At 41.3% G+C, this 26,393-nt stretch overlaps 1 protein-coding gene across 7 annotated transcripts in view; it reads right to left on the bottom strand.

Moving 5' to 3' along the window:
- The window catches only part of sacs (sacsin molecular chaperone), a 140,564-nt gene that overhangs the window by 62,310 nt on the left and 51,861 nt on the right, over positions 1-26,393 (bottom strand). For 5 of the 7 annotated variants that reach the window (XM_072577360.1, XM_072577362.1, XM_072577359.1 and 2 more), the window contains exons 2-3: positions 16,556-16,913; positions 6,423-6,573 (exon numbers count right to left, since the gene is read on the bottom strand). In XM_072577360.1, coding sequence (XP_072433461.1) covers positions 6,423-6,573; positions 16,556-16,578 — 174 coding nt within the window. In that variant the 5' untranslated portion in view covers positions 16,579-16,913. Of the gene's footprint in view, positions 1-5,265; positions 5,348-6,422; positions 6,574-16,555; positions 16,914-17,026; positions 17,091-26,393 lie in introns of those variants that run through there. The other 2 variants (XM_072577361.1, XM_072577364.1) reach the window with 2 other exon arrangements.

Raw genomic sequence — 26,393 nt, 5'->3', positions numbered from 1 at the left:
CTAAGGTTCCAAAGGGATCTTGATCAAATGGGTCAATGGGTTGAAAAATGGCCGATAGAGTTCAATCTGGATAAATGTGAGGTATTGCATTTTGGTACAACAAACAGTGTTGGGCGTTTACAATTAATGGTAGAGCCTTTGATAGTGTTGTAGAACAGAGGGACTTGGGGTGCAGGTACATAATTCTTTGAAGTTTGCATCATATATAGACAGAGTGGTTAAAAAGGCTTGCCTTCATTGCTCAGCCCTTTGAGTATAGGAGGTGGGACATAATCTTGAGGTTTTACAAAACATTGGTGAGGCCTCTTCTATAATACTGTGTCCAGTTCTGATCACCCAGCTATAGGACATTATTAAGCTGGGGAGGAATCAGAAGAGGTTTACCAGATGCTGCCGGGTATGGAACGTTTGAGTTATAAAGAAAGGCTGTATTTGCTGGGACCTTTTTCTTTGGAACATAGTAGATTGAGAGGCGACCTTATAGAAGTTTATAAAATAATAAGGGGAATAGATAGAGTTAATTGTAGTTGTCTTTTCCCTAGGATAGCAGATTTCAAGACTAGGGGGCATATTTTTAAAAGTTGAGAGGACAGAGGTTTAAAAAAAATACATAAAAGAGGCAAATTGTTTTTACACAAAGTGGTTCACATGTGGAACAAACTTTCTGAGAAAATGGTGGGGTGAGTACAATTACACTGTTTAAAAGATATTTGGATAGTTACATGAATAGGGAAGGTTTGGAGCAGGCGGGTTGGATTATGTGCGGCATGGACTGGTTGGACCGAAGAGTTTGTTTCCGTGTTATGTGACTCTATGACTGCTCCACCATTCAATAAGTGTATGACAAATCAGATAACCCTTAACTCCCACATTCCTGTCTATTCTCTTACTGCTTAAAATCTCTCTATTTCAGCTTTAAATAAACTAAATTTATTTAGGGCGGCACAGTGGCACAGTGGTTAGCACTGTTGCCTCACAGCACCAGAGACCCGGGTTCAATTCCCGTCTCAGGCGACTGACTGCGTGGAGTTTGCACATTCTCCCTGTGTCTGCGTGGGTTTCCTCCCGGTGCTCCGGTTTCCTCCCACAGTCCAAAAATGTGCAGGTTAGGTGAATTGGCCATGCTAAATTGCCCGTAGCAGTAGGTGAAGGGGTGAAATGTAGGGGAATGGGTCTGGGTGGGTTGCGCTTTGGCGGGTCGGTGTGGGCTTGTTGGGCCGACGGGCCTGCTTCCACACTGTAAGTAATCTAATCTAAATGGCCCAGCCTCCACAGCCCTCTACTGTAAATAATTCTACAAACTCACTATCTTGTGCAAGAAGGAATTCCTCCTGATCTGTCTTAAATGGGTGACTGTTTACTCTCAGGTTATGTCCTCTGATCCTAGATTCTCCCTGAAGGAGAAACAACCTCTGAGCATCTACCCTGTCAAGTCCCTTAAGAATTTCATACATCTCAACATGGTGATAAACACTGGCACTGAGCAATAAAAAGTGGAAGAAGCTCCATTTCCCATCAGTAACAGCCCTAAACTAAGTGAATAATTCACAAAGAATTCTCAGTGATTAAAACTGAATATCACGGGTTAACAATTCTCTTGGTTCATTTACACAAAACGTTTCATTCGTATGACTTACAAAAGTCAAAAGGTCCTATAAATGTGCTCATTGTACGTTGGCTGAAGCAAACATAAAGGCCTCAATTAGTAAATGGGGAGGAGGGCATCCATAAGCATTCCATTCAAGACTTAAATCAGGTGGCAGTGGGAAGGCAGCAGGTTCCCTATTGACTGACTCAGGGCTCCTCCCAGCCCAAGCCTTGAAACCTCCCATCAGGGAAATTCAAGTTCTACCCAACTTTTTCAGCACAGCCATAAAACTAGCATCTACCTGACAAAGTGGAAAAGTGTCCAGGTACATCCTGTCCACAAAAAAAAAGGAGAAATTCAATCCACCCAATTACCACCTCATCAGTCTATTCTGAGTCATTGATTGTGCTATCAAGTTGCACATATTCATCAATAAACTGACCAACTGTACTCAATCTGGGTTCTGCCTGCATCTTCGTGCTCCAGATCTCATTAAAAATATCTATAATCAAACGGTTCAGATTAGTTATGACGCATGGAGCAGGTGAGACTTGAACACAGACTGCCGAATTTACAGGTCGGGACATTATCACTTAGCTACAAGTGCATTCAAATTGTCTCAATCAAATGAAGGAACTTGTGTCAGTGAAGTAAATCTTCAGTGTAGCACTGGAATTTCAAACTAGATGGTTGTGATTATGGGAGTGAGACCCGAACCTACAGTCTTCTAACTCAGAAGCCAGGGTATGAAGTGACCCACACCTCATACAATCCAGACTAATTCTAATCTTAGTTCAGGTCTTTTTGCCAATGTTTGAATTCCAGAGGAGAAGTCTGAATGACAAAGGCAATATTTGAGTAAGTGTAATATCAGCAAGCCCTTAAAAATCAAGTCAATGGGAATTCCCGCAGGGAAATGCTATACTGCCTAGTATCTATATCTAGTATCAAGGAAGATTAGTGGTGGTCAGAGGTCAATCAGAGGACACTGCTACAGGCTGTCCTTAAATGAGTTTCCTAGGCTAATTAATTATCAGTTGCTTTATCTTCCTTCTATTATAAGACAAAAGTGGGAACATTTGCTGATGTTACCGTGTTTAGTTTTTTTAAATTTTTTGTTCAATGGGTGTGGATATTACTGGCTATGCCAGCATGTATTGTCCATCACCAATTCCCCTCAAAAAGGTGGAAATGAAGTGTGTTCTTGAACCGCTGAAGACCACAGAGGCAAAGGTGCACCCATAGCGGTGTTAGGAAGCAAACTCCAAGACTTTTAATCAGTGATACTGAAGGAACAATGGCACAGTTCCAAATCAGGGTGTGCATGCCTAACAGGGGAACATGCAAGTAAAAGTACTTCAACGCATCTACTGCCTTTGTCCCAAGTAGAAGTCTCAAGTTTGGGAGGTGCTTTCAAAAGGGACACTGTAGGTTGCTGCAGTGAATCTTGTAGATGGTTCACAAGTGCATCTGTGCTGGAGGAAGTGAATGTTGAGGGTGATGTCAATCAAATGGCTGCTTTGTCCTGGATAGTTCAAGCTTCTCGAGTGCTGTTGGAGTTACACTCATTCAAGCAGGTGGAGAGTATTCAGTTAGGCACAGATTGCGATCTGTAAAACAAATCTCCCACCCTAACATCACCCCCTATTTAAATTTCTCCTTTATTAGAAAACCACAGTGGGGCACATTCGCTCCCACTCTGTGTTTACAGGCTGTGACTTTGCAGGCAATGCAACAACATTGTGTTAACGTTAAACCAGAAACAGGTTGCATTTCACACACTCATGGGCATGGGGGAAATGTTGCAATACAAGCACAATTGCAAACTTACAAAGTAAGACAGAATCGCAACAGATAAAGGGATTATTCAATTAGTAATGACAAATAAAAAACAACTGAGAGACACCAGTTAATCAGCGTCTTTGTTTTTAAAATGCAGGCCAAAAACCAAAAATTGGAGTTTGCAGTCTCAATGTCCTTGTGGGGGTGGACTAGTTGGTTACTCAGCAGTTAAGGAATTGCAGACAGTATATTCTGATTAAATATCCCTTTGAAAGACTTCTGAGCACGGTTCGTTAAAATGAGATTCCACTGTTTTGTCAAAAGATGGCTTTTGCTCAGAGTGCATAAATACAGGTGCTGCTTTTTACAGGCTCGTAGCTTTTCTTTTGTCGCTGGTTACTGGTGTTGATTCTATCAGACAATATGGTGAGGAACAGTGCTGAACCCTTAACCATCTACTACTTCAACTGTCCCCCATGCCCAGAGGGTGAATATCCTTCATCTGCCCAGATAAATGCAGCTCTAACCTCTCTGAAGAAGTTCAATGCAACTCAAGGCAAAATATCCGATTGACAGTCATCTCTTCCACTGTTCATTGGACATGAATGGTCATTAATTATATGAAAGTGATGAGGATTAAGTGAGAATTGATTTGTGTCCTTATCCATATAGACCAGGGCTTCTCAAAGTGAGGGTCAAAACAAGGTCATGATCTCCAAGATACTCATAAGTCACCATGGAGAGGACCAGATTCAAATGCATAAAAATTTTTTACAGGGCTGGCAGATGATACTTTCCCTGGCCAGGAAGTCTAGAACCAGGAGATAGTCTCAGGATACAGGGTAGATTATTTAGGGCTGAGATGAGGAAAGATTTCTTCATTCAAACAGTGTACTGTTGGAAATCTCTGCCAGCGAAGGCTGTGTAGACCAAATCACTGAATATATTGAAGAAAAGATAGATACTTTTATATTTTATAGGCATCAAAGAGTATGGGGAGAAAGCAGGAATATGGCATTCAGCTGAGGTTCAAACAGAGATGGGGTTAGTGAATGGTGGAAAGCTTAAAGGGCCAAATGCGTAACTCTTGATTCTAGTTTCTATGTTTTTAAAAAGACTGGCACAGATCTGACAGACTGCAGCGGAGAAGCAGGACACTCTACGCTAAGCTGCTAACTTCCACCACACATGCAGAAACATAAACCAAACACATATTTAAATACTGAAGTGCTTCACTATATCACAACTTAAAAAGATATGGTAATCTTACAAACAACAAAATCCCATTATAAGCATTGCAAATTTGTCGATGGCAAAATTGCATTCAATTATCTTAATCATCACAGCGAACACATGAAACACAGTTGCTAATAGGAAATTATTATCATCTCCTTCTCGTAATTAATGCAAGTGCACAAAGACATCATAGAGATTCATTCAAAACTGAAATTCATCATGTATTATGAACAATCTCATCTGTGGTCCTCTACTTAACTGCTTATTGTTTTAATTATTTCTCCCTCCTCCATTATGAGCCTGGGGCCTTTATATTGGTTTCTCATTTTAAAAAACTAACAGTAAATATGAATGACAAATACATTTTTGTGGGACACGGGTGGTTACCGGTCTATTAGACCAGGGAGAACTACTTGAATCACTAAAGATTCCTCTGATTATTTGGATCGGTATCTCATTATTTTCTCAGACACATAGTCGAGAAATGGTCATATATAGGAACCAGGGTACAAACTGCTTTAAATACATTCCACTATTATATTAGTTCATGGTCAAGCTGTGTTTCCAACATAAGAGTGACTGTGTCAATTACAAGAATGTGGCTGGGGAGGCAGCAGATAATTGCAAGAACTGAAGTGAAAAAGAAACAAAACATTTACCATATGACGGGTTGTGGGCAGTGGAATTTTGATGAGTTGGACATTTATAGAATGATGTTCAAAGTGGCCACAGGAAAGAACATTGGAGAATCTGAGCCTGGAGATGAAAGCGTAGACTGGGTTTCAGCGATAGGATGGCAGTAAAACCAATAGTGGAAGATAACATTGTCAAGGCAGAAACATACATTTGCAATAATGGATAGGATGCTGGCAGAAAACCAGCTTGTAGTTTAGCACTACACCAAATTTTCTCACCATTAGGTTGAATCTGAGCAAGCAGCAAGACAGGAGTAGAATCCAAAACTATGATCCTAAACTTCTTGGCAGCGATGAAACAGACTGATCAGCCTTGCCAATGTTGAGCTGGAGAATGTTCAAGCAGTGAGGTGGAACTGGGAGCCAGTAACATATAAAAACTGATCTCCTGCCTACATCAGAGGGTGTCAGCAGGGACAACTTATAACTCAGGATTAGAGGCTTTCTAGAGATTAAGCTTCTAATAGCATCCAAAGTGATCATGAAGGGTTAGAAAAAGGGTGCTTGCCACATTCCTTTATATGTCCACTGTCCTCTCTCTCTTTGGGCTTTATCTCCGTCCATTGTTTTCTCTTTACCCTCTCCCCCATCCCTATCTTCTGCACAAAAACTACCATTTTCCTCACTACCATCAGTTTTGAGGAGTGGTCACTGGACCAGAAACATTAACTCTGATTTCTCTTCACAGATGTTGCCAGACCTGCTGAGCTTTACCAGCAACTTCTGTTTTCGTCTCTGATTTCCAGCATCAGCAGTTATTTTGGTTTTATTTGCTTGCTCTATTGGACAGATAGGAATGAAACTGAGCAAAGACAATGCACTCAGATGGGCCTTAAAAAGGTATAAGTGATTTAATCAAATGGTGAACCAGGACCAGGTAAGCTGGCACAGCACCATGGCAGTTAATAAAATTTAAATCTCAGGTGCACTTTGCTTCATTAAATATCTGTACTTTTACCATAAAACAAATGATTTGGTGAAAATCTGAGTCCCTCCTTGGCCATATTTTACCAATCTGAGGAGGAAAGAACTATGTTTCCCTCTATGGCTTTATAAGGATAATGAAACAAAGGAAGTCACATTGCTGCACCACTACCATTTCAACTCAAAGTCAAGATTACCTCTTTCCCATTGTATAGCAACCGCTGTTCTGAAACAGGAAAATCCGTTTCCACATAGATTAACTCCTTGATGTCTTGAACAGTTGCACATGGAACAACTTCATACACTCTTCTCCCTATATATTCATGGAGAACAGTGACCTTTGGAAGCCTTTAAAGAAAGAAAAACAAAGTTTCTCCAGCAAATGCAAGGTACAGTGAAAGAAAAGCTGCTGTTTCTACAATCAGCTTTTGTAAAATTATTTATATTGTATGTTAAATTTAGGGTCATCAGCTTTATTAAAACATTGGCATCATTTTGTTTCACCCATATATAGAGTTTAAAATAAATGGAACCAATTGGAAGCAATTCTTTTTCAGAACAGTGATTAGATAGTACGCATTTCTAACAAATACATTGTCTGTTTCATCACTGAGAAAAATATAACACAAGTTAGCTTTAGTTACTCCCTTTTCTCATGTCACATCTTCTCATGTTTTAGTTGCTAGCTTATTATCTAGTATTCTGCTTCACTTCATTCCTTAATTACAATACGGAATCATATATTAGCAACACCACAGAATGGAGGCCAAGTTCAAAACTTGTTAATTTCACATTCTCAAAGTTTCACATCAAATGGACAGCACGGTGGCAAAGTGGTTAGCACTGTTGCCTCACAGCGCCAGAGATCTGGGTTCAATTCCCACCTCCAGCAACTGTCTGTGTGGAGTTTGCTCAATCTCCCAGTGTCTGTGTCGGTTTCCTCTGGGTGCTCCGGTTTCCTCCCACAGTCCAAAGATGTGCAGGTTAGGTGAATTGGCCATGCTAAATTGCCCGTAGTGTTAGGTGAAGGGGTAAATGTAGGGGTCTGGGTGGGTTGCTCTTCAGAGGGTCGGTGTGGACTTGTTGGGCCGAAGGGCCTGTTTCCACACTAAGAAATCTAAAAAAATTATATCACACGTCTGGCTATTTACTTTTCCAAGCATCTGCAGTCATTGTTTTTAACCTATTTACTTTTTAAGCCCAATCATACTTTTTCTTACTTTCACTTTCAAACTATAGGTCATGTGCACTTAAACAGCACTTACATCGTGAAAATATTTAACCTGCACAGTGACAATTTAATGAAATCAGTTTAAAGGTATGTGTAGTCATATCTAAAGCTCTTATGTATATTTCAACATGGTACCAAGAGTACTGTACAACAGATGTATTCATGTGGGAATTTGGATAAATCTGGATTAGTCATTTCAACAACAGTCTTTAAATAGTTTCAAAAACAGGCAAACAATTAAAAAGGATTTTCAACCACGCTAAGCAAACAAACAAAAAAAACTAAACTAAATATTTGATATCCATTGAAAATACGAACCTTGAGACATCTTGAAAACAGTAATATGCTACAGTAACCAATGCAACTGGCCACAACCGATGGGTCATCAGACCAAGGACAGATGTTCTTTTAATAGATGTGAACAATACTATACTTGTCAGCATTTTAATAGCACAAACAAATCCCATAACGGAAAGTGAACATTATTATTTAATTGATGGTCCATTCAAAATACAAAAAAGGTTTATCAAACTGGTTAGTCTGGGAAGGAGTTCTAGAGCATCATTGATCCTTGTTGCACATGATTGGTGGACAATTGACACCTGGAAGGAGTGGAGTGGAGTGTCTTCTGAAGCTAGGTTGGACAGGCTAGGCTTACTTCTACTGGGGTTTAGACGATCAAGGGGTGACTTGATTAAAAGGTATACAATTCAGACTGGTGGATGTGGAAGAGATGTTTTGTTTTACAGCTGAATCTAGAACTAGGAGGTATTATTAGAAAATAGTGAAGCAGTAGTAGGCCCATCAAGTCTGCTCCACCATTCAATGAGATCATGGCTTATCTGATTTGGAGGTGCCGGTGTTGGTCTGGGGTGGACAAAGTTAAAAATTACACAACACCAGGCTATGGTCCAACAGGTTTACTTGGAGGCACTAGCTTTCGGAGCACTGCTTCTTCATCAGGTGGTTGTGGAGCAGGATCATACAACGCAGAATTTATAGCAACAGGATTGCAGTGTCATTGGAATGTAATATTAAACAAATTTAGCTTGAGTCTTTCGTCTTTCAGAGTGATCATATTAGCTTCGGTTCCTTTGTATGTAACTTCCAGAACTTTTTTTAAGAGTTACATTACACACACACACAGATACTCAAACTCTCTCACAGACACTCACACCGCAACATGCACACACACACACACACACACACACACACACACTCTCAGTCTGTCATGAGCACGCACACACAAGTTTGTGGGGTGAATTTGTACTTGCAGAATTACATTTTATTCTGCTCAAAAACTGCATAAATCCATGTAAAATTTGGCAATTCCCACTTTACAAATAGAATCAGTCTGACCCAACATTGAGACACAGACTTTAACTTCACACCTTCAATGATTATCTGAGCTGAGATGACACCTATTGTTAAAAGCTATCTTGAGAACATAACTTTAAAAAAGTTCTGGGATTTACATGTTTTTTTAAAACTATGGCTTATCTGATGATTCACAACTCTAATTTCCAGGTTTTTTTTCCCATAACCCTCAATCCCCTTCACAATTAAAGATCTCTCTATCCCAACCCTGGATATACTAAATGACTCAGGTTCAACAGCCCTCTGCGGTAAAGAATTCCACAGATTCATTACCCTCCTCATCTCAATCTTAAGTGGGCATTTTCTAATTCTGAGATTATGCCCTCTGGTCCTATACCCTTCCACAAGGGGAAACATCCTTTCCACATCTACGCTGTCAAGCCTGTATGATTCATAGATGTTTCAATAAGGTCACCACTCATTCTTCTAAACACCAATGAGTACACAGGACCAACTTAAACAATTTTTCCTCACACGCCAACCCCTCCATATCCAGGACTGCCTCAATAACATTATATATGTCCTTAGCTGTATTCCTTACACATTTCCATGGAGGAGGCAAAGGCCCAGTGGCACTATCACTTGACTATTAGCCAAGAGACCCAGGTAACAGTTTCAAATCCCACCATGGCAGATGATGGAATTTAAATTCAATAATAAAACAAATCTGGAACTAAGAGTCTCATGATGACCACGAAAGGTGCCAACTGTCAGAAAATCCAATCTGGTTCCCTAATATCCTTTAGGAAGGAATTCTGCCATCCTTACCTGTTCTCACCTACATGTGCCTCTGGACCCACAATAATGACTCTCAAGTGAGGCAATGAGGCATGGACAATAAGTGCTGGCCCAGCCAGCGATGCTCCCATCCCATCAATGAATTCTTTTTTTAAAAAAAAGGTCCAAAACTGTTCACAGTATTCCAGCTGTGGTCTGATGAGTGCTTTGGAAGGTTTTGCAAGACCTCCCTATTGTTCCCGCCTCAGGCGACTGACTGTGTGGAGTCTGCACATTCTCCCCGTGTTGGCGTGGGTTTCCTCCGGGTGCTCCGGTTTCCTCCCACAGTCCAAAGATGTGCAGGTCAGGTAAATTGGCCATGCTAAATTGCCCGTAGTGTTAGGTAAGGGGTAAATGTAGGGGTATGGGTGGGTTGTGCTTCGGCGGGACGGTGTGGACTTGTTGAGCCGAAGGGCCTGTTTCCACACTGTAATGTAATGTAATGTAATCTAATGTTATTCTCCATTTCCTTTGAAATAAAGGTCAACATTCCACTGGTCTTCCTTATGAAATGAACTTGGATGCTAGCTTTTTATGATTTATGCACAAGGACACACAAATCCCTCTGTGCTGTCGCAGTCTTTCTCCATTTAAGTAATGTTCAGCTCCTCTTTTCTTCCTGCCAAGGTGTATAAGCTCACATTTTTCAATATTATATTCCATTTGCCAAGTTCTTACCCACTTTCCTCATCGACATCCCTCTGCAGATTCTTTAACTCATCCCTACTACATTACATTGGCAGTTTTCCAACTCTCTGGTACTCTTCCAGAATCTAGGAATTGCTGGAAGATTACTACCAATCCACTTACTATTATTGTAGCTGCTTCTTGGAATATCTCAGGATTCATCCCATCAGATTCAAGGACTTGTCAATCTTTAGCCATCAATTTCTCGAACACATTCTCTTTTGTGATAGTTCTTGTATTTATTTCGTCTTCTCCTTTTGCCCCTTGATTATTTCGCACTTTTGGATTGCTAGTCGTATCTATTCCTGTGAAAGCTGATGCTAAGTGTTTATTCACTTCCTCTATCATTTCATGGTTCCCCATTATTACTTCCCTATCCCCATTCTCTATGTTCACTTTGGCATCCCTCTTCCTTGTTATATATTTTAAAAAGGTCTTGTTGCCAACTTTATGTTATTTGCAAAGTTTACCCTAAATGCTTACCTTCTCTGTCTCTATTTTTTGGTTGATTTTTTTACAACTATCCCAATCTGCTGGATTACCACTGATGTTTGCTACGTTGTATTTGTTTCTTTCAATGTGATGCTATCCTGGACTACCCTGATTAACCATCATTGGTTCATCCCCTTCTTAGAATCTTTCTTCCTCACTGGGGGATGTCTTTATTGTCAGCCAGAACTATTTTCTTAAATGTCTGTCACTGTTCCTCAGCTCCCTTTGCTGCTAAACTCCTTTCTGAGTCCACTCCAGTCAGCTGTGCCCTCATCCCTATGTAATTACCCTTATTTAAGGTTAGCTCAGATGTCTCTGACCCAAGGTTCTCTCTCTCAAAATAAATGGTAAATTCTACCATGTTATGGTCACTGTTTTCAAGGAAATCTTTTACTCTGTTATCATTAATGAAACATCACCAGACCCAAAATAGCCCAATTCCAAATTGGATTCACAATATACCGTATTAATGAGTCAGAGTCATGCAGCATGGAAACCCTTCACAGCACTGATGTATATTCACTAATCCAAATAGGAAACTGTTCCAAATACACTATGAATTCTTCATGTCACTACATCTATCAAGGACTATCCCAATCTACATGAAGATTAAAGTCAACCATGATTAATGTACTGCCTTTTTTATGTGCCTTTATTATCTCCTGATATATTCTCTATTCTACACGATTGCAACTGTTAAGGAGCCTATAGATACTCCAGTGTTTTCTTCCACTTTATAATTCTTAACTCCACCCATGCAGATTCCACACCCTCTGATCCAACATCATTTCTTGCAATTTGTACTTACTCCATCCCAAACCAATAATGCTACCCCACCACTCTTTCCTTCCTGCCTTTCCTTTCTAAAAGCTCATACACCTGAATATTTAGTTCCCAACTTCGATCGCTTTATCACCACATCTTTCTAATGGCTACAAGATCATAACCTGCAATTGTCTTAATTAATTTATTTTGTTTCAAATACTACATGCATTTGAGTGAAGTGCTATTAATTTAGCCTTTTTACCATTTCCCCACTACCACTGGCTATTTACTGTTGTTCCTCGATGTTTGCATACTCCGTCCCTTCCGGTCACATTGAGGGTATCATTTTCCAAATAGCTGCACTCATACCCTTTTCCATGCAAGACTACATATCTCCTATCCTAAACCCTCCCCCATTCCAATTAATTTAAAGCCCTCTCTGCAGCCCTAGTTATTCATTTTGCCAAGACACAGATCTCAGCAGGGTTCAAGCAAAGTGCATTCCACCAGAACAGCTCCCTTCTAGCCCAGTACGGATGCCAATGCTGCATAAACTGGAAGCCATTCCACCCACACCATTCTCTTAAATGCATGCTTAACACTTTGACTTTATTTAACCTATGCCAATTTGCCTGTGGTTCGGCTAGTAATCCAGAGATTATTACCCTGGAGATTCTGTTAATTATTGTTAAGACTTCATTGCAAATTCAAAGAATGTTGATCTCTACCAAAGTTGCCACTGTAATTCGAACTGTTTTATTTGGGAACTTTCATGTGGAGAACATATTTTAAAATCTTCAGCATTTGTTTCCCATGAATATTCGCGATTTAAATCTGAATTGAAACTTCCTCTTCAATTGCTAAAGCACAGGAAACATTTTGTTGTTTTCTTGCTGTTCCAGATTTTTATAATATTTTTTCAGACAGCTTTTAAATTAGCCAACTATCAATTTGTTACAGGAAAATAATTTTTGAATAACCTGAATGAGGTACCAAAGGGTTTAACTTTAGGACCATTGATTGTTATTTACAATTGACTGAATTGTTTAGGCAGTGCAATTTAGAAGTTTATGGATTGGATAAAACTTGAAAATATAAATAGTGAACAGAGTAAAAGATTTCAAGAATTCAAAACATGTTGAAATAGGCAGACGCAATTTAGTGTAGTTAAATGTGTGACCACCTTCATACTGATATCCACCTTGGCAAGGAGGGAATGAGAGAGGAAATGCAGAGATACTTTCAGCAGCTAACATTGTCCCTAGAGTTTCTCCATTCACAGGTAAAGCACGCCTTTGGACTACCACCCACCCCTCCACAACCTGATCCAACAGATTCAATCACCATCCCAGTCATGAGCATGAAAAGGGAAGAAGCTAACAACAGTAAAGAGGAAGTCGGTACACTTTTTGTCAGTGGCCTTCCTATGGACATTAAACCACTTGAGTTTTACCTTGTCTTTCAATCATTTAAGGGATATGAAGGTTCACTGATCAAACTAACATCACAGCAGCCAGTTAGCGTGTGTTACATTCAACAGCAGAGTGGGAGCAGAAGCAGCAAGGAATGCGGTGTTCACCTCGCCTCCAGCTGCAGCTGCTGCACTACACAGATGTGCTGGTATCCTCCATCTGAAGGATCTCTGAAAAGATGGAAGTCTCATCAGTTTTGTTAAGTATTTAATTGCCCTTATCCAAGAATTCAGATTTCTCCGAGGAGTGATGTAAGAATAGACTGAATTTTGTTTTCAGGCTGGACTTTACTAACTCGAACTCACTCGTTTCCACTCGACTTGGAGGGGCTGGAGTGGTCACTAAGGACTGAAGATTTAAAAACTTTACTGGTGAATTATTTTTTCCATATGGCAGGATTCTTCAAATTCTAATTACTGTTACGGATTAATAATGTTTGTTGTTATAATCATTGTATGCTATGTGTCAATAACTTGCTTAAATACTGGCTGTCAGAGTTTTATGAAAGCTGGTGGTGCCATCGGTTATCATGAAATGATAAAAGGAGGGAATGAGAATGGGTGCATGGTATAAGCAGGCAAGGAAAGAGTTAGTTCTGAGTTTTGTGAAACAAGAGGTTCAGCCGAGCATGACTTGGATCAGATAAGAACCTATAATTAACAATGGAGTGCTGGAGGCAAGGATAATGGGTTATCAAGATGGAAAAACATTCATTATTTGGAGTCATTTAACAAGATAAGGGAGCATTCAGTATGTGAGGACAGTTTAACAAGGTGAAAAGTATTCATTACGTGAAGTCAGTTATTCATTGTGCAACAGCAGATGGCTTAATCTTTACTATTGACACTCACTGATTCGAATTGTCACCCAATCAGTATGTACGTTGCCTTATCTGGATGCTCCTCCCTGCAGAATGACTATATAAATTCATTGAGAAACTGCTGTTCCAGAGAAGACTGTGAACTCATGTCTCTGTGCACATGGGCAATTGTTCTCTCTCCCTCCAGGGCCCAGAATAAAGATGAAGGAGGCAAAACTACACTGTGTCTCTGAGCATTTTGCTTCGACTGAGAGGGGGAACAGGATGACATGTTCCCCTAATTATCCTTTCTCCCCACACTGTTTTACGAAACTGTCACCCTTTTAGGATAGAGCTAAGAAAAATCATCTTTTGGTGGGGTCTATTACCTCAAATGCCTAGATGGCTGGTTTGTTATTCAGTTTGACATCAACAACACAGGTTCAGTTCTGATACTGGATAAAATCCTTGTACAATCTTCTTGCCTCACTCTGATTATCGTTAACTTCATTGCTATCCTGTACTATTGCCATGTCCTCTCCAATTTATGAAATCTCCGCTCATGTGAACCATCCTCTTCCCACTATTTAATTTAAAGCCCTCCTTATATGCCTAGCCAAAAGATTTGCCAGTACACTGATCCCAATTTCATCCAGACAAATATTCTCCCAGCAGTTCAGCTCTCTCTTTCGCCAGTGTCCAGTTCCCAAGAACTATAACCCATTTTTCCCACACCATTCTTTGCAACACTCATTACCCTCTTTAATTTTGTTTACTCAATGCCAATTTGCTTGTGACTCTTGTAGTCTTCCAGGAATTACCACCTTTGTGGTTTTGCTTTGTTAATTGTGTCTTAACTGCTTGTAATCCCTCAGTAGAATCTCTTTCCTTGTCCTGTCTGTGTTGTTAGTACCCATGTGGACAATGGCAACTGATTCTTCTTCTCTAACTCTAAGAAGATAAACTTAAGCATGGCCTCAAGCAGACAACACAGTCATCAGGACTGTGCTCAATGTGTCTGCCTTAATTTAGTTCTGGCCTCTTGAGCATCTCTAATTGTAATTTTTCCAGCACCGATGGCCACACCTTCAGCTCTCTTGGCCCCGGGCTCTACTTTCTCACTGATCATCCATAATCCACTCAGTTTGTGAAAGGGATGAAGGTTCAGTTTGGAAGGAAGGTTTTACAGCAGCTTACAACATGAGCCTCATTGGCTGACAGTGCTGTGACCTTAACTCATTTATCAGCTAGTTCTCCATCTGGATAAATGCAAAGTATTGCGTTTTGGTATAAGAAACTACAGTAGGGCCTTGGGTAGTGTTGTAGAACAGAGGGACCTGGGGTTCAGGTATATAATTCTTTGAAGTTTACGTCACTTATAGACAGGGTTGTTAAAAGGTATTTGGTATGCTTGCCTTCACTGCTCAGTTCTTTGTCCATAGGATTTGGGAAGTCATGTTGAGTTGTTTAGGACATTGGAGAGGCCTGTTCTGGAAGACTGTGTCCAGTTCTGGTCACCCAGTTATAGAAAGGATATTATTAAGTTGGAGAGGGATCAGAAAAGATACCCAGGATGTTGCCAGGTATGGAAGGCTTGAGTTATAAAAGAAGGCTAGAGAGGTTCAAACTTTTATCACTGGAGTACAGGAGGTTGACAGGTGACCTTATAGAAGTTTATAAAATTAATGAGAGGTAAAGATAGAGTTAGTTGTAGTTGTCTTTTCCCTAGAATGGGGGATTTCAAGACTAGGGGACACATTAAGGTGAGGAGAAAAATTTAAAAAAAAGACATGAGAGGCAGATTTTCTTACACAGGGGGTGGTTCACATGTGGCATGAACTTCCTGAGGAAGTAGTGGATGTGGATGCAATTACAACATTTAAAAGACATTTGGATAAGTACATGGGTAGGAAAGGTTTGGAGGGATATGGGCCAGGAGCAAGCAGGTGGGACTGGTTTGGTTTGGGATTATGTTCAGCATGGACTGGTTGGACCGAAGGGTCTGTTTCCGTGCTGTGTGACTCTTTACTTCTCTCCCATGAGTCAGGGGGGCTCATGGATTCAATACACTGTCAAGTTTTCCTGGCATTCAAGAAATCCCCTCCTTTCAGATGCTCCATAAAATCTATGTCTTTGAGCAAGTCTTTGGCTGCATGAATTAAAATGGCCTCGTATTGCTTTGTATAAACCCCAGATGGCATCTTGGGATGAGAATTGCCAATGCCACACCAGTGCAGCAGGGTTTTGTTTTTAACTGGGGAGAGCAATGATGTACAATGTCTGACCAGACAGTGTTCAATAGTTGTAATATCCCTCTTCTTAGAATTCATTAGAAATGAGAAACGTACATTTGTAGTTTTTAAGTGCCAAGTCACAGACTGGATATGATTTGCAAAAAGCGGGCGACAACGGTGTGTTCAACCATCAAGTATTACCATGATTAATACGCAGTATCATTTCCCCAAAGTCCCCAGGACCTGGAATACAGCGTCAAGGCACCCTGGAGAGGGACCAGGCCATTCTGTCACAAGTGGAAAAGAAGCGGCAGTGTGACAATCTAGTAAGCATTCCCCTTCTCCTCTCATTCAAACTCAAACCAGCCCGGGATTTCACTGGCTAACTGCAAGTGACGGTTTAGTTTGAAAGGGTTTTTTCTTTTGTTTTAAAACAGCAGCAGCAGCAGTAGCAGCCTCCCTGACCGGGTGGCAGTGCCTTGCTGTGACCCCCTACCTCAGTCCAAGCCGGTTCTCCATCGCTTGCCGCTTGCTCAGCTGCTAGGAGCCGGGGCCGCTCACGGACACAGTGCGCTCTAAGTGCTCCCGCAGAAAGACAGCGGTCCCTGCAGCCATCCGCCTGTAGCACCGTTATACACTGCCTTTCTCACTGAGCCTCTGCCCTTTCGTAGGTCCCACTGCAAACCATTCCACTCTCCCACCGCAATTTGTGCTTCAAATCCTTGCGAAACGAGTCCCACTTCTCTTTTTCTTTGGCTTTCGCGCCTCCAAATCAATCTCCTCGGCTCTTCATTGTAATTTCTTTTTTTGAAAAAGGACTGGTTCCGGCTCCCTCCCTCTGCGTCTGATCCGCACTATATACACAAAAAAAATTAAAAGGAAATCATTAAGAGTCAGAGGTCAGTCACTTCCTGCTACAGTAACGCTAATGCGTTACTAATTATAAATCGCTCAGTTTCAACCGCACCGGGGGAAGAGTTACTCAGCGCCTGGACTTTGCATGCTGGAAGCTGTAGTCTCCAAACCATTGCAATGTCACATCACGTCGGCCCAAACCCCATCTTCCACTCCTTCAGTTTGACAGATCCTTCTTCATGTAGGATCCTTCCAAATCCCAGTATTGTGGGCATTTTATTTTTTGTTTCCTCTCTGCAGAATGATGCATTAATTCTTGAGAATTCTATCTTCAAAGTGTAGAGGCAATGCTTGATTCAAAGTTAAAATTCACACAACACCAGGTTATAGTCCAACAGGTTTAATTGGGAGCACACTAGCTTTCGGAGCGTCGCTCCTTCATCAGGTGATAGGTGAAGGAGCGACGCTCCGAAAGCTAGTGTGCTCCCAATTAAACCTGTTGGACTATAACCTGGTGTTGTGTGAATTTTAACTTTGTACACCCCAGTCCAACACCGGCACCTCCAAACCATGATTGATTGAAAGGGAGGTTAGGGCTTTTTCACTCACACTGAGAAAGTTCACAGGTAACCTCTGGAATTTGTCAGCTCCAGCCAGACACATCCCCAGAAATGTCATCCCATGATCTCCTCCCTCCACCCACAGCCAAGCCATTGACCACCCAACATGCCCAATCTGGCAGTGGATCAGTAACTTCCCACACAAGTTGAAAGACCAGTGAGCAGACTCTTCTTTACCCAACTGATGATACATGACTGCCAGAACATAAGAATTAGGGACAGGAGGAGGCCTTTGAGCATCTTAAGCCTGCTCCATTATTCTATAAGGTTATAGCAGATCTGACTGTGGCCTTAACCCCACCTCCTGGTTTCCCTCAGGAAAATGTATTAACCAGTCATTAATATCGATTTTTTTGTGTGTGTGACTTTAATGCATCAATTGTATGCCCATATTTACAGATATAACAGTGGCATTTCAAAATAACTAAATGAATGTTAATCTTTTGACATATCTTAAGGATGTGAAAACAATTACAAAAAGGGAAATTCCTTTTAGTTGATATTTGTACATAATCTGAACGTTTCAAAAATGTTAAAATGTCACAGATTACCATACACAGATTCTTCACACCTTAATTTCATTTCATTAATAAAGCAAGTAATATGAATTTTGAAAATATACATCAAGCTTCAAACCAAAGCCTGTGTTTTGTTATTTGGAAGTTTAACTCATACACATGAAACAACTTGAGAAACCTAGAACATATCAGACAGGCAAAAGTGACAACACTCACCATCTTTCCAAATCTTAATTTGAGTTATAATTTAAGGCAAAACAAATAAATTATTTTAGCTAGCAGTGAAAAAGCTTTCATTATCACCTTATTATCGTCTGGTAGCTAGATAATGGAAACATTTGAACAATTGACACTTATGAGACACAGACAGAAGAACAAATTGTGATAAGGACCCAAATAGTCCAGAGAAACAGACACAGGAAACGATGTAGCCACTGTGTTACAAACCAGAAATCAATCACAGAACATCAAATATAATTGTTTATATGTAAGTATGAATGAGTTTTACAAGATTTTATATCCTTATCTAAGGAATAATATATTCGCGTTGGAGGGAGAGTAACTAAGGTTCACCAAATTGATTCCTGGATGATGGGATTGTCCTGTGATAAAAGATTAAATAGACCAATCCCATGTTCTCTATTGAGAGTTGATCTCACTGATAAATACAGATTTTTACAGAGTTCAACCCAGTAGATCAGGAAGGTGTTTTTCCTGGATAGATGTCTAGAACAAGGTTATATTGTCTCAGACTAATAGGTTGGCTATTTAGAACTAAAATGAAGAGCAATTTCTTTTCTCAGAGTGTGTAAATCTTTGGAATTCATGCCAAAAGAGGGTTGTTGAGGGTAATTCATTGAGGTAGATCAAGAAAAAGATGAATAGATTTCTAGATATTAAAAACATTAAGGATTTTTAAGAATCATGCAGAAAATGTTGCTGAGGTAGAAGATTAGGCATAATTTGATGAACAGCAGAGTTGGCTTAAGGGACCATATGTCCTATTCTTGCCACTAATTTCTGTGATCCTGTCTGGAACCATTCACCTTTATCCACTACTAAAAGCTGTCAAGTCCATACCTTCCATTTTAACCCCAATGAGTTTGAAAGCGCACAAGTAATTGCTCTGGAGAAGCAGCTTTACAATTATAATGTGTCACTGCTCCTGAGATTCTGACTGTTATTTGAATTTAGCATTAACCATACTGGACAAACCCAATTGCGAAAGGGAAGCACTGACAGGCAGATATACCAGGCAATTATTTTTTTTAATCGTGTTAGAATGAATTTAAACTGTAAAGGTTAAATGGAGGTTTCTACTGTAAGAGTAAAGAACAGACTTCAATTAATGAACATTCTAACATAGTGATTATAATGAGATCAGCCAGCTGGAGTTTCCCGATTGAGCTGTTAATCTGGTGAAATCAGGGAGAGCTGGCTGATATGATCCCTTGAGCCAACTCTGCTGTTCATCAAATGATGCCTAATCTTTTACCTCAGCAACACTTTCTGCATGATTCTTAAAAATCCTTAATATTTTCAATATCTAGAAATCTATTCATCTATTTTCTTGATCTGCCTCAGTGAATTACTCTCAACAACCCTCTTGAAGCATGAATTCCAAAAATTCACACACTCTGAGAAAGGAAATTGCTCTTCATCTTAGTTCTAAATAGCTAACCTATTAGTCTGAGACAATATAACCTTGTTCTAGACCCTTACCCAGGGAAAACACCATCCTGATCTACTGAGTTGAAAGAGGGCGAATGTCAGGGATATTGCGATCCCCCCCCCCCCTCCCGCCCCACGAATGCCTGACTCAGTAAGTGGTAGTGCTATTGTCAAAAACCATGTATCTGTAAATAAAGAGTGTTTGGAGAAGTAATGCTGATTTCTGAAGAATTATTTAAATAGCAGATGGACCTTATACATCCTAGCGATTACTGTCAGCAGGTATTTATAAGCAATCTTGCACAGATAGATGGTAATGCTAACAACAGCATTCTAAAGAGGCTTTGAAGCTTGAAGAGATTTAAAACAGGAGGTGACAGAATCTGATGGAGAATGAGGAAATCAATAACATTTAGGATAAGATTAATTGTTCCCTGACGAGGTGACAATGAAGTTAATAACATTAAAAATGACTTAGAATAGACTGCCTATATCATACATTACATTTAATATTTTAGATTATATTTAAGAAGTACTTTTTATATTTGTATAAAGCAAGATTGGAATTTGGACAATGAGATGCTTATGGTATAAAGGTATCCTTTTTTTTGTATTCTTCTCCCAGTCTCCCGTCTTTCACAAATACTGGTCTGACCCCCATTCCCCAAATTTAACTTCCTCAGTCCCTACCTATTGCCAGTCTGACCTCCACATCATAGTTGACAAAGTGCATTGGCTAACTTTTCTCCCTGGCAGGCAGCCAGCCTTTCAATCTAACCAGCTGCTAGGCTGGGATGGGGTTAAATAAAGGCTTAGCAACGACTAATGATAATAAGTGCCTGCCCATACTTTCAGTAAGGCTAGAAACATTCATCCCTGCTTCTGCCTCACCTTCTCATAAATATCAGGCCCCAGAAATCACCCAACTAATTCCACGCTGATGTTCCTTCTGCTGGTTCCTCCTCACAGTAATGTTAAAGGAGAGGAACTCATCCATGCTATACAACCCCAGAATTCCAATTACAGCATTTCCAAAATAATTACTCATTGCTACTGAAGCCCAGGGCTACTCCCAGAGCCATCACAGCAAGTTTCATTTGATAAGCACCCAACCTATACCTCTAGTGTATTGCACTCGCAAATCACCTTATGATCTAGAAAATCCTTCAGATTCAGTAGCAGAGATTTCCAATGGAGAGAGCTCTGAGATTTGCTCCATCATCAATTTTCAGGCCACATAGCAGGAACAAATACACTTTATTAAAAGCTCCCTATTTTTAGGGAACAACTAGTAGAAAAGTTAAAACTTTGCAGGAGGGTTGGTACAGTGGCTCAGTGGTTAGAACTGCTGCCTCACAGCACTGGGGACCCAGGTGTGATTCCAGCTTCGGGCCACTATCTGTGTGGGGTTTACACATTCTTTCCGCATCTATGTGATCTCCCTCCAGATGCTCCAGTTTCCTCCCACAGTCCAAAGATGTGCAGATTAGGTGGATTGGCCATGGGAAATGCACAGTTACAGGGTCAGGATGGGGGTGTGGGTCTGGATCTTCGGAGAGTCAGTGTGGATTTGATGGGTCGAATGGCCTGCTTCCATACTGTACGGATTCTATGATTCAGCCTAAGCAGAGGAAAATTGAAGAATCTTGTTAGTACCAACAGGAAAATTAGCTAAAGTGGAAGGCAGCCATGAGTAGTTAAGTTGCTAACTTGTTGAAATGCAGAGTTTAATACAATACAATTGATCTGCACAATGTGCAGAGTCCTGAATGCTTCATGTAACCAGGTTACCTGCACAAGCAAGAACTATTTTCAACTGTTTGCATTCAAAGTTTCTAAGTTTCAGAAGCAGCTTGCAATGTTTTGCCACATACAACAGGCTGAAAAATGCCTAGAAATATTTGGAAAGGTACTCAGTTTACATTGAGAAAATGTACAGGAGTAAGTGATCATCTGTTAGTGTACAAAGAGAAGATAGCAGTCAATCTAGGATTTTGATAATGTGGAGTTGACAAATGGGTATTCAATGTTGAATACTTATAACAATGACTAAAGCTCAGATGTAATTCCATTTGTCCTTTGTGCCAAAGGTGCTATAGTAGGATCTTATGTTAGTTCAAACTAGTTTCTGCAATTTCATTGTTAACAATTAGTGTTATACCATCTGGATGTCTTGTGACTCCCAGATGTTTACAATAATCACACTTTAATCTTGGAAAGACAAGAGTTCTTTGTCTTTGATACAACTGCCAATGCAGCCTGGTCAGAAGACTCCCTTTGACAGTAGGTAAAAACAAGGACTGCAGATGCTAGAAACCAGAGCCTAGATTAGAATGGTGCTGAAAAAGCACAGCAGGTCAGGCAGCATCCGAGGAGCAGGAAAATTGACGTTTCCGGCAAAAGCCCTTCATCAGGAATAGAGGCAGGGTGCCTGCAGAGTGAAGAGATAAATGAGAGGGAGGTGGGGTGGGGAGAAAGTAACATAGAGTACAATAGGTGAATGGGTTGGAGATGGAGGTGATAGATCAGAGAGGAGGGTGGAGTGGATAGGTGGAAAGGAAGATAGGCAGGTAGGACAGGTCATGGGGACGGTGCTGAGCTGGAAGGCTGGAGCTAGGGTGAGGTGGGGGAAGGAGAAATGAGGAAACCGGTGAAATCCACATTGATGCCATGGGGTTGAAGTGTTCTGAGGCGGAAGACCTCCAGGCGTCGGGTGGTGAGGAAGCGGCAGTGGAGGCAGCCCAGAACCTGCATGGCCTCGGCAGAGTTGGGGGGGAGGGAGGGAATGCTGGGCCACAGGGTGGTGGGGTTGATTGGTGCGGGTGTCCCAGAGATGTTCCCTAAAGCGCTCTGCTAGGATGTGTCAGTCTCCCCAATATTGAGGAGACCGTGTCGGGAGCAATGGATACAATAAATGATATTGGTGGATGTGCAGGTGAAACTTTGATGGATGTGGAAGGCTCCTTTGGGGCCTTGGATGGAGGTGAGGGAGGAGGTGCGGGCACAGGTTTTGCAATTCCTGCAGTGGCAGGGGAAAGTGCCAGGATGGGAGGGTGGGTTGTTGGGGGGCGTGGACCTGACCAGGTAGTCACGGAGGGAACGGTCTTTGCGGAAAGTGGAAATGGGTGGGGAGGGAAATATATCCCTGGTGGTGGGGTCTGTTTGGAGGTGGCAGAAATGTCTTCGGATTATGTGGTTTATGCAAAGGTTGGTAGGGTGGAAGGTGAGCACCGGGGAGGTTCTGTCCTTGTTATGGTTGGAGGGGTGGGGTTTGAGGGTGGAGGGGCTGGATGTGGCTGAGATGCGTTGGAGGGCATTTTTAACCACGTGGGAAGGAAAATTGCAGTTTTGCCAATGTCATGCTACACAAATAGTCTGACTCGCCAGTACAGCTATGAAATGTGGCTCACCAGAACACGTACACATACAATTGATTCCTGGCTAATTAGTTCCTAGTATTTTTATAGACAACAACATCTAACAGTTCAGGGGGAATAGTCAATCCTAAAAGCCTTCGTCACAAGAGATGACAGTCTCAATATCTATTTACTGAGATAGAAGGGCACTCTGCAGACTGTGGCAGGGTCATTGTTTCAGGTCAGTGCAGCTGGTGTTAGTCTTCAATGCCCAATAAGTGTCAGAAAATCAGTACCACATCACTAATTGGAAGATAGCATCAGACCACTGCACAATGTGAGGATGCAGTGGATAGGGGTTTGGGAGGAAAGGTTACATCATTTGAAAGGGAAGGTCAGAGAATAGAATCCCTACAGTGAAGAAAGAGGTCATTTGGCCCCTCAAGTCTGCATGCCAATCCATCTAACCAGCACATCTTTGGACTGTGGGAGGAAACCAGAACACCCAGTGGAAAGCCACATGGACAGAGGGAGAATGTGCAAACTCCACACAGACAGTCACCTGAGATTGGAATTGAACCCGAGTCCCTGGCACTGTGAGGCAGTAGTGATGACCACTGAGTCAACCAACGTGCCAGGTGTTGAAGATAATGTCAGAAGAGCAGGCAGGCAGAACAGCATCCAATGACTAGCACCTGTTTTTTGCAGTTGTATGCATGTGTGTGTGCGCACATATGTATGCACATACATGTGCATGTAGAGGGTGACAGAGACAGGGAGATTAGGATCATAATTCTAGATTTTTAGTTTCTGATGATGTACAGATTTTGGTTCTTGTTGCTCAGATAACAGGTAGTTTAGTTGTTTTCTACGATCATAGAAAGATGTGATTAGAGGAGAGAGATTACATGTGAGACATGGCATTTGGATATTGGTGTCGATTCTCAGCTCAGTGAATTGGAGGTAAGAGCAGTGATACCTGCTCTCATTGTTAGAGATGGAAAGCTATATAATGTCTATTTAATAGGGGCATGGTTAGTAGCTGTTATCTTTGATCCATAGTGATGAGATATGAAAATATTGCCTAATCAGTAAAATTATTAAAATAACCTCTTGGTCAAAGTTCTGAGGAATAGGGTTGTTGGTTTCAAAGGCTGCTGAATGTATGGTTTTAAATGGACAAGAGTCAGAAGGCAGTATTTTCTGCTACAAGAGGCATGTTTCTGGCGCAGAGAGAGATGTGCGTACCATGTGTTTTTCTGTTCTCATTTGTTGGCATGTCAGGCAGCAGAATTGACCAATAAAAACCAAAAGGACCACGGATACAGTAAATCAGAAACAAAAAAAGAAATTGCTGGAAAAGCTCAGCAGGTCTGGCAGCATCCGTGAACAGAAATCAGAGTTAACATTTCAGATCTAATGACCCTTCCTCAGGACTGATGGTAGGTGGGAAAATGTGGGGTTTTATGCAGAAGATGGCTGGGGGCAGGGGGTAAGGAGTAAATGATAGATGGGAAAAGAGCCCAAAGTGAGAGGAAAACAGTTGGACAGACAAAGGACTGGATAATGATCTGGCGAGGAGGGTAAATAAGCTGTTAATGGAGACTGTTAATGTGTCATAGCAGACTATGTGATTACAAGGCCTGGTATGTGGGGATAAGGACTAAGACATAGGAGAGTTGAAGCCCTAAAGTTGTTGAACTCGATATTGAGTCCAGAAGGGTGCAGGGTCACCAAGCAGAAAATGAGGTCTCTTGTTCTTCCAGCTAATGCTGAGCTTCACTGGAGCACGGCAGGAAGCCTGAGACAGGGATGTTGGCCAGGGAACAGGCTGGGGTGTTAAAGTGGCAGGCAAGTGGAAGCTCAGGGTCATTTTTGCAAGCAGACTGTGGGTGTCCTGCAAAGCAGTCACCCAGTCGACACTTCATTTCCCCAATGTAGGGAGATCACAATTTGTGCAGCGAATGCAGTATACAAGATTGTGTAAAGTGCAGTCTCACCTGGAAGTGTGTTTGGGCCCTTGGATATGCTTTCAGTGATTTCAGGGGAAGGTGCCATGGGGCTGTGGGGAGGTGTTGGGAGTGAAGGAAGAGTGGACCAGGGTGTCCCAGAGAGAATGGTCCCTGCGGAAGATGAACAAGAGAGAGGATTTGGTGGGTTTATAGTGGATATCAGTGGCCAGTCTAATCCCAGAAATAGAAACGAGAGATGTCAAGGAAGGGAGGAGTCAGAGATGGCAGGTGAGAGTGAGGGCAGAGGGGAAATTGGAAGCAAAAATCGATGAACCTTTCCAATTCCAGACAAGAAAGGAAAGTAGCACCAATGGTATCATCAAGATACCAGAGACAGAGATGTAGGTGGGGGAATAGCTTTCAATAACTTTAGGGCTTGATGGTTTGGAGATGTCAGTGTTGGACTGGGGTGTACAACGTTACAAAGCACACAACACCAGGTTCTCGTCCAACAGGTTTAATTGGAAGCACTAGCTTTCAGAGCACTGCTCCTTCATCAGGTGGTTCATCAGGCTCATCACAACCACCTGATTTTTAACTTTAGGGCTTGAACTCTCCTATGTCCTAAACCCCACTCTGACACACCAGGCCTTGTAAGCTCATACAAAAACAGGCATTGCTGAAAAAGCTCAGCAGGTCTGGCAGCATATAGTCTGCTATTACACACAACCTATTGTTCGCCATTAACAGTCTCCGGCAATTCACCCTCTTAGCCAGGTCATTACCCACTCCTTTGTCTGTCCAACTGTTTTCCTCTTTCTTTGGGTTCTATCCCCACCTACTATTTACTCATTACCCACTACCCCACACTATCTTGTGCATAAAAATCCATATCTTCCCAAGCTACCATCAGTTCTGAGGAAGGGTCACTGGACCCGAAACATTAACTTTGATTTCTCTTCACAGATACTGCCAGACCAGATTTGACCAGTAGTTGAGTAGGATAGCATAGACCTAATGTTACTACACTAATCTGGGCAACATAAATTTGAATCTAGCATGTCCATTTGGAAAACTGTATTTAGTTTAAAAGATCTGGAAATAAGAAGTTGGTAATTCAACTAATTCACTGTTTCCTTTATCAGATTGCAAAGCCCAACATCGTCACCCAGTTTGAAATCCACATTACAAGTGCAAATACACTTTAAGTACTTCATTGCTTGTAAAGCATTTTCAAACGTTCCAAGAAAGCACTATACAAATGTAGTTTATTCCCTTTCTTATCTTTGACTCCACTATCATACTATCAGTGGTTAACTGCTTCTGAAGTAGTACTCAAACAGATTGAAAGGAACTATTTTT

Source organism: Chiloscyllium punctatum, chromosome 9 (assembly GCF_047496795.1).
Source record: "Chiloscyllium punctatum isolate Juve2018m chromosome 9, sChiPun1.3, whole genome shotgun sequence".
Lineage (NCBI taxonomy): Eukaryota > Metazoa > Chordata > Chondrichthyes > Orectolobiformes > Hemiscylliidae > Chiloscyllium > Chiloscyllium punctatum.
This window is presented reverse-complemented; position numbering and strand designations above follow the sequence as displayed.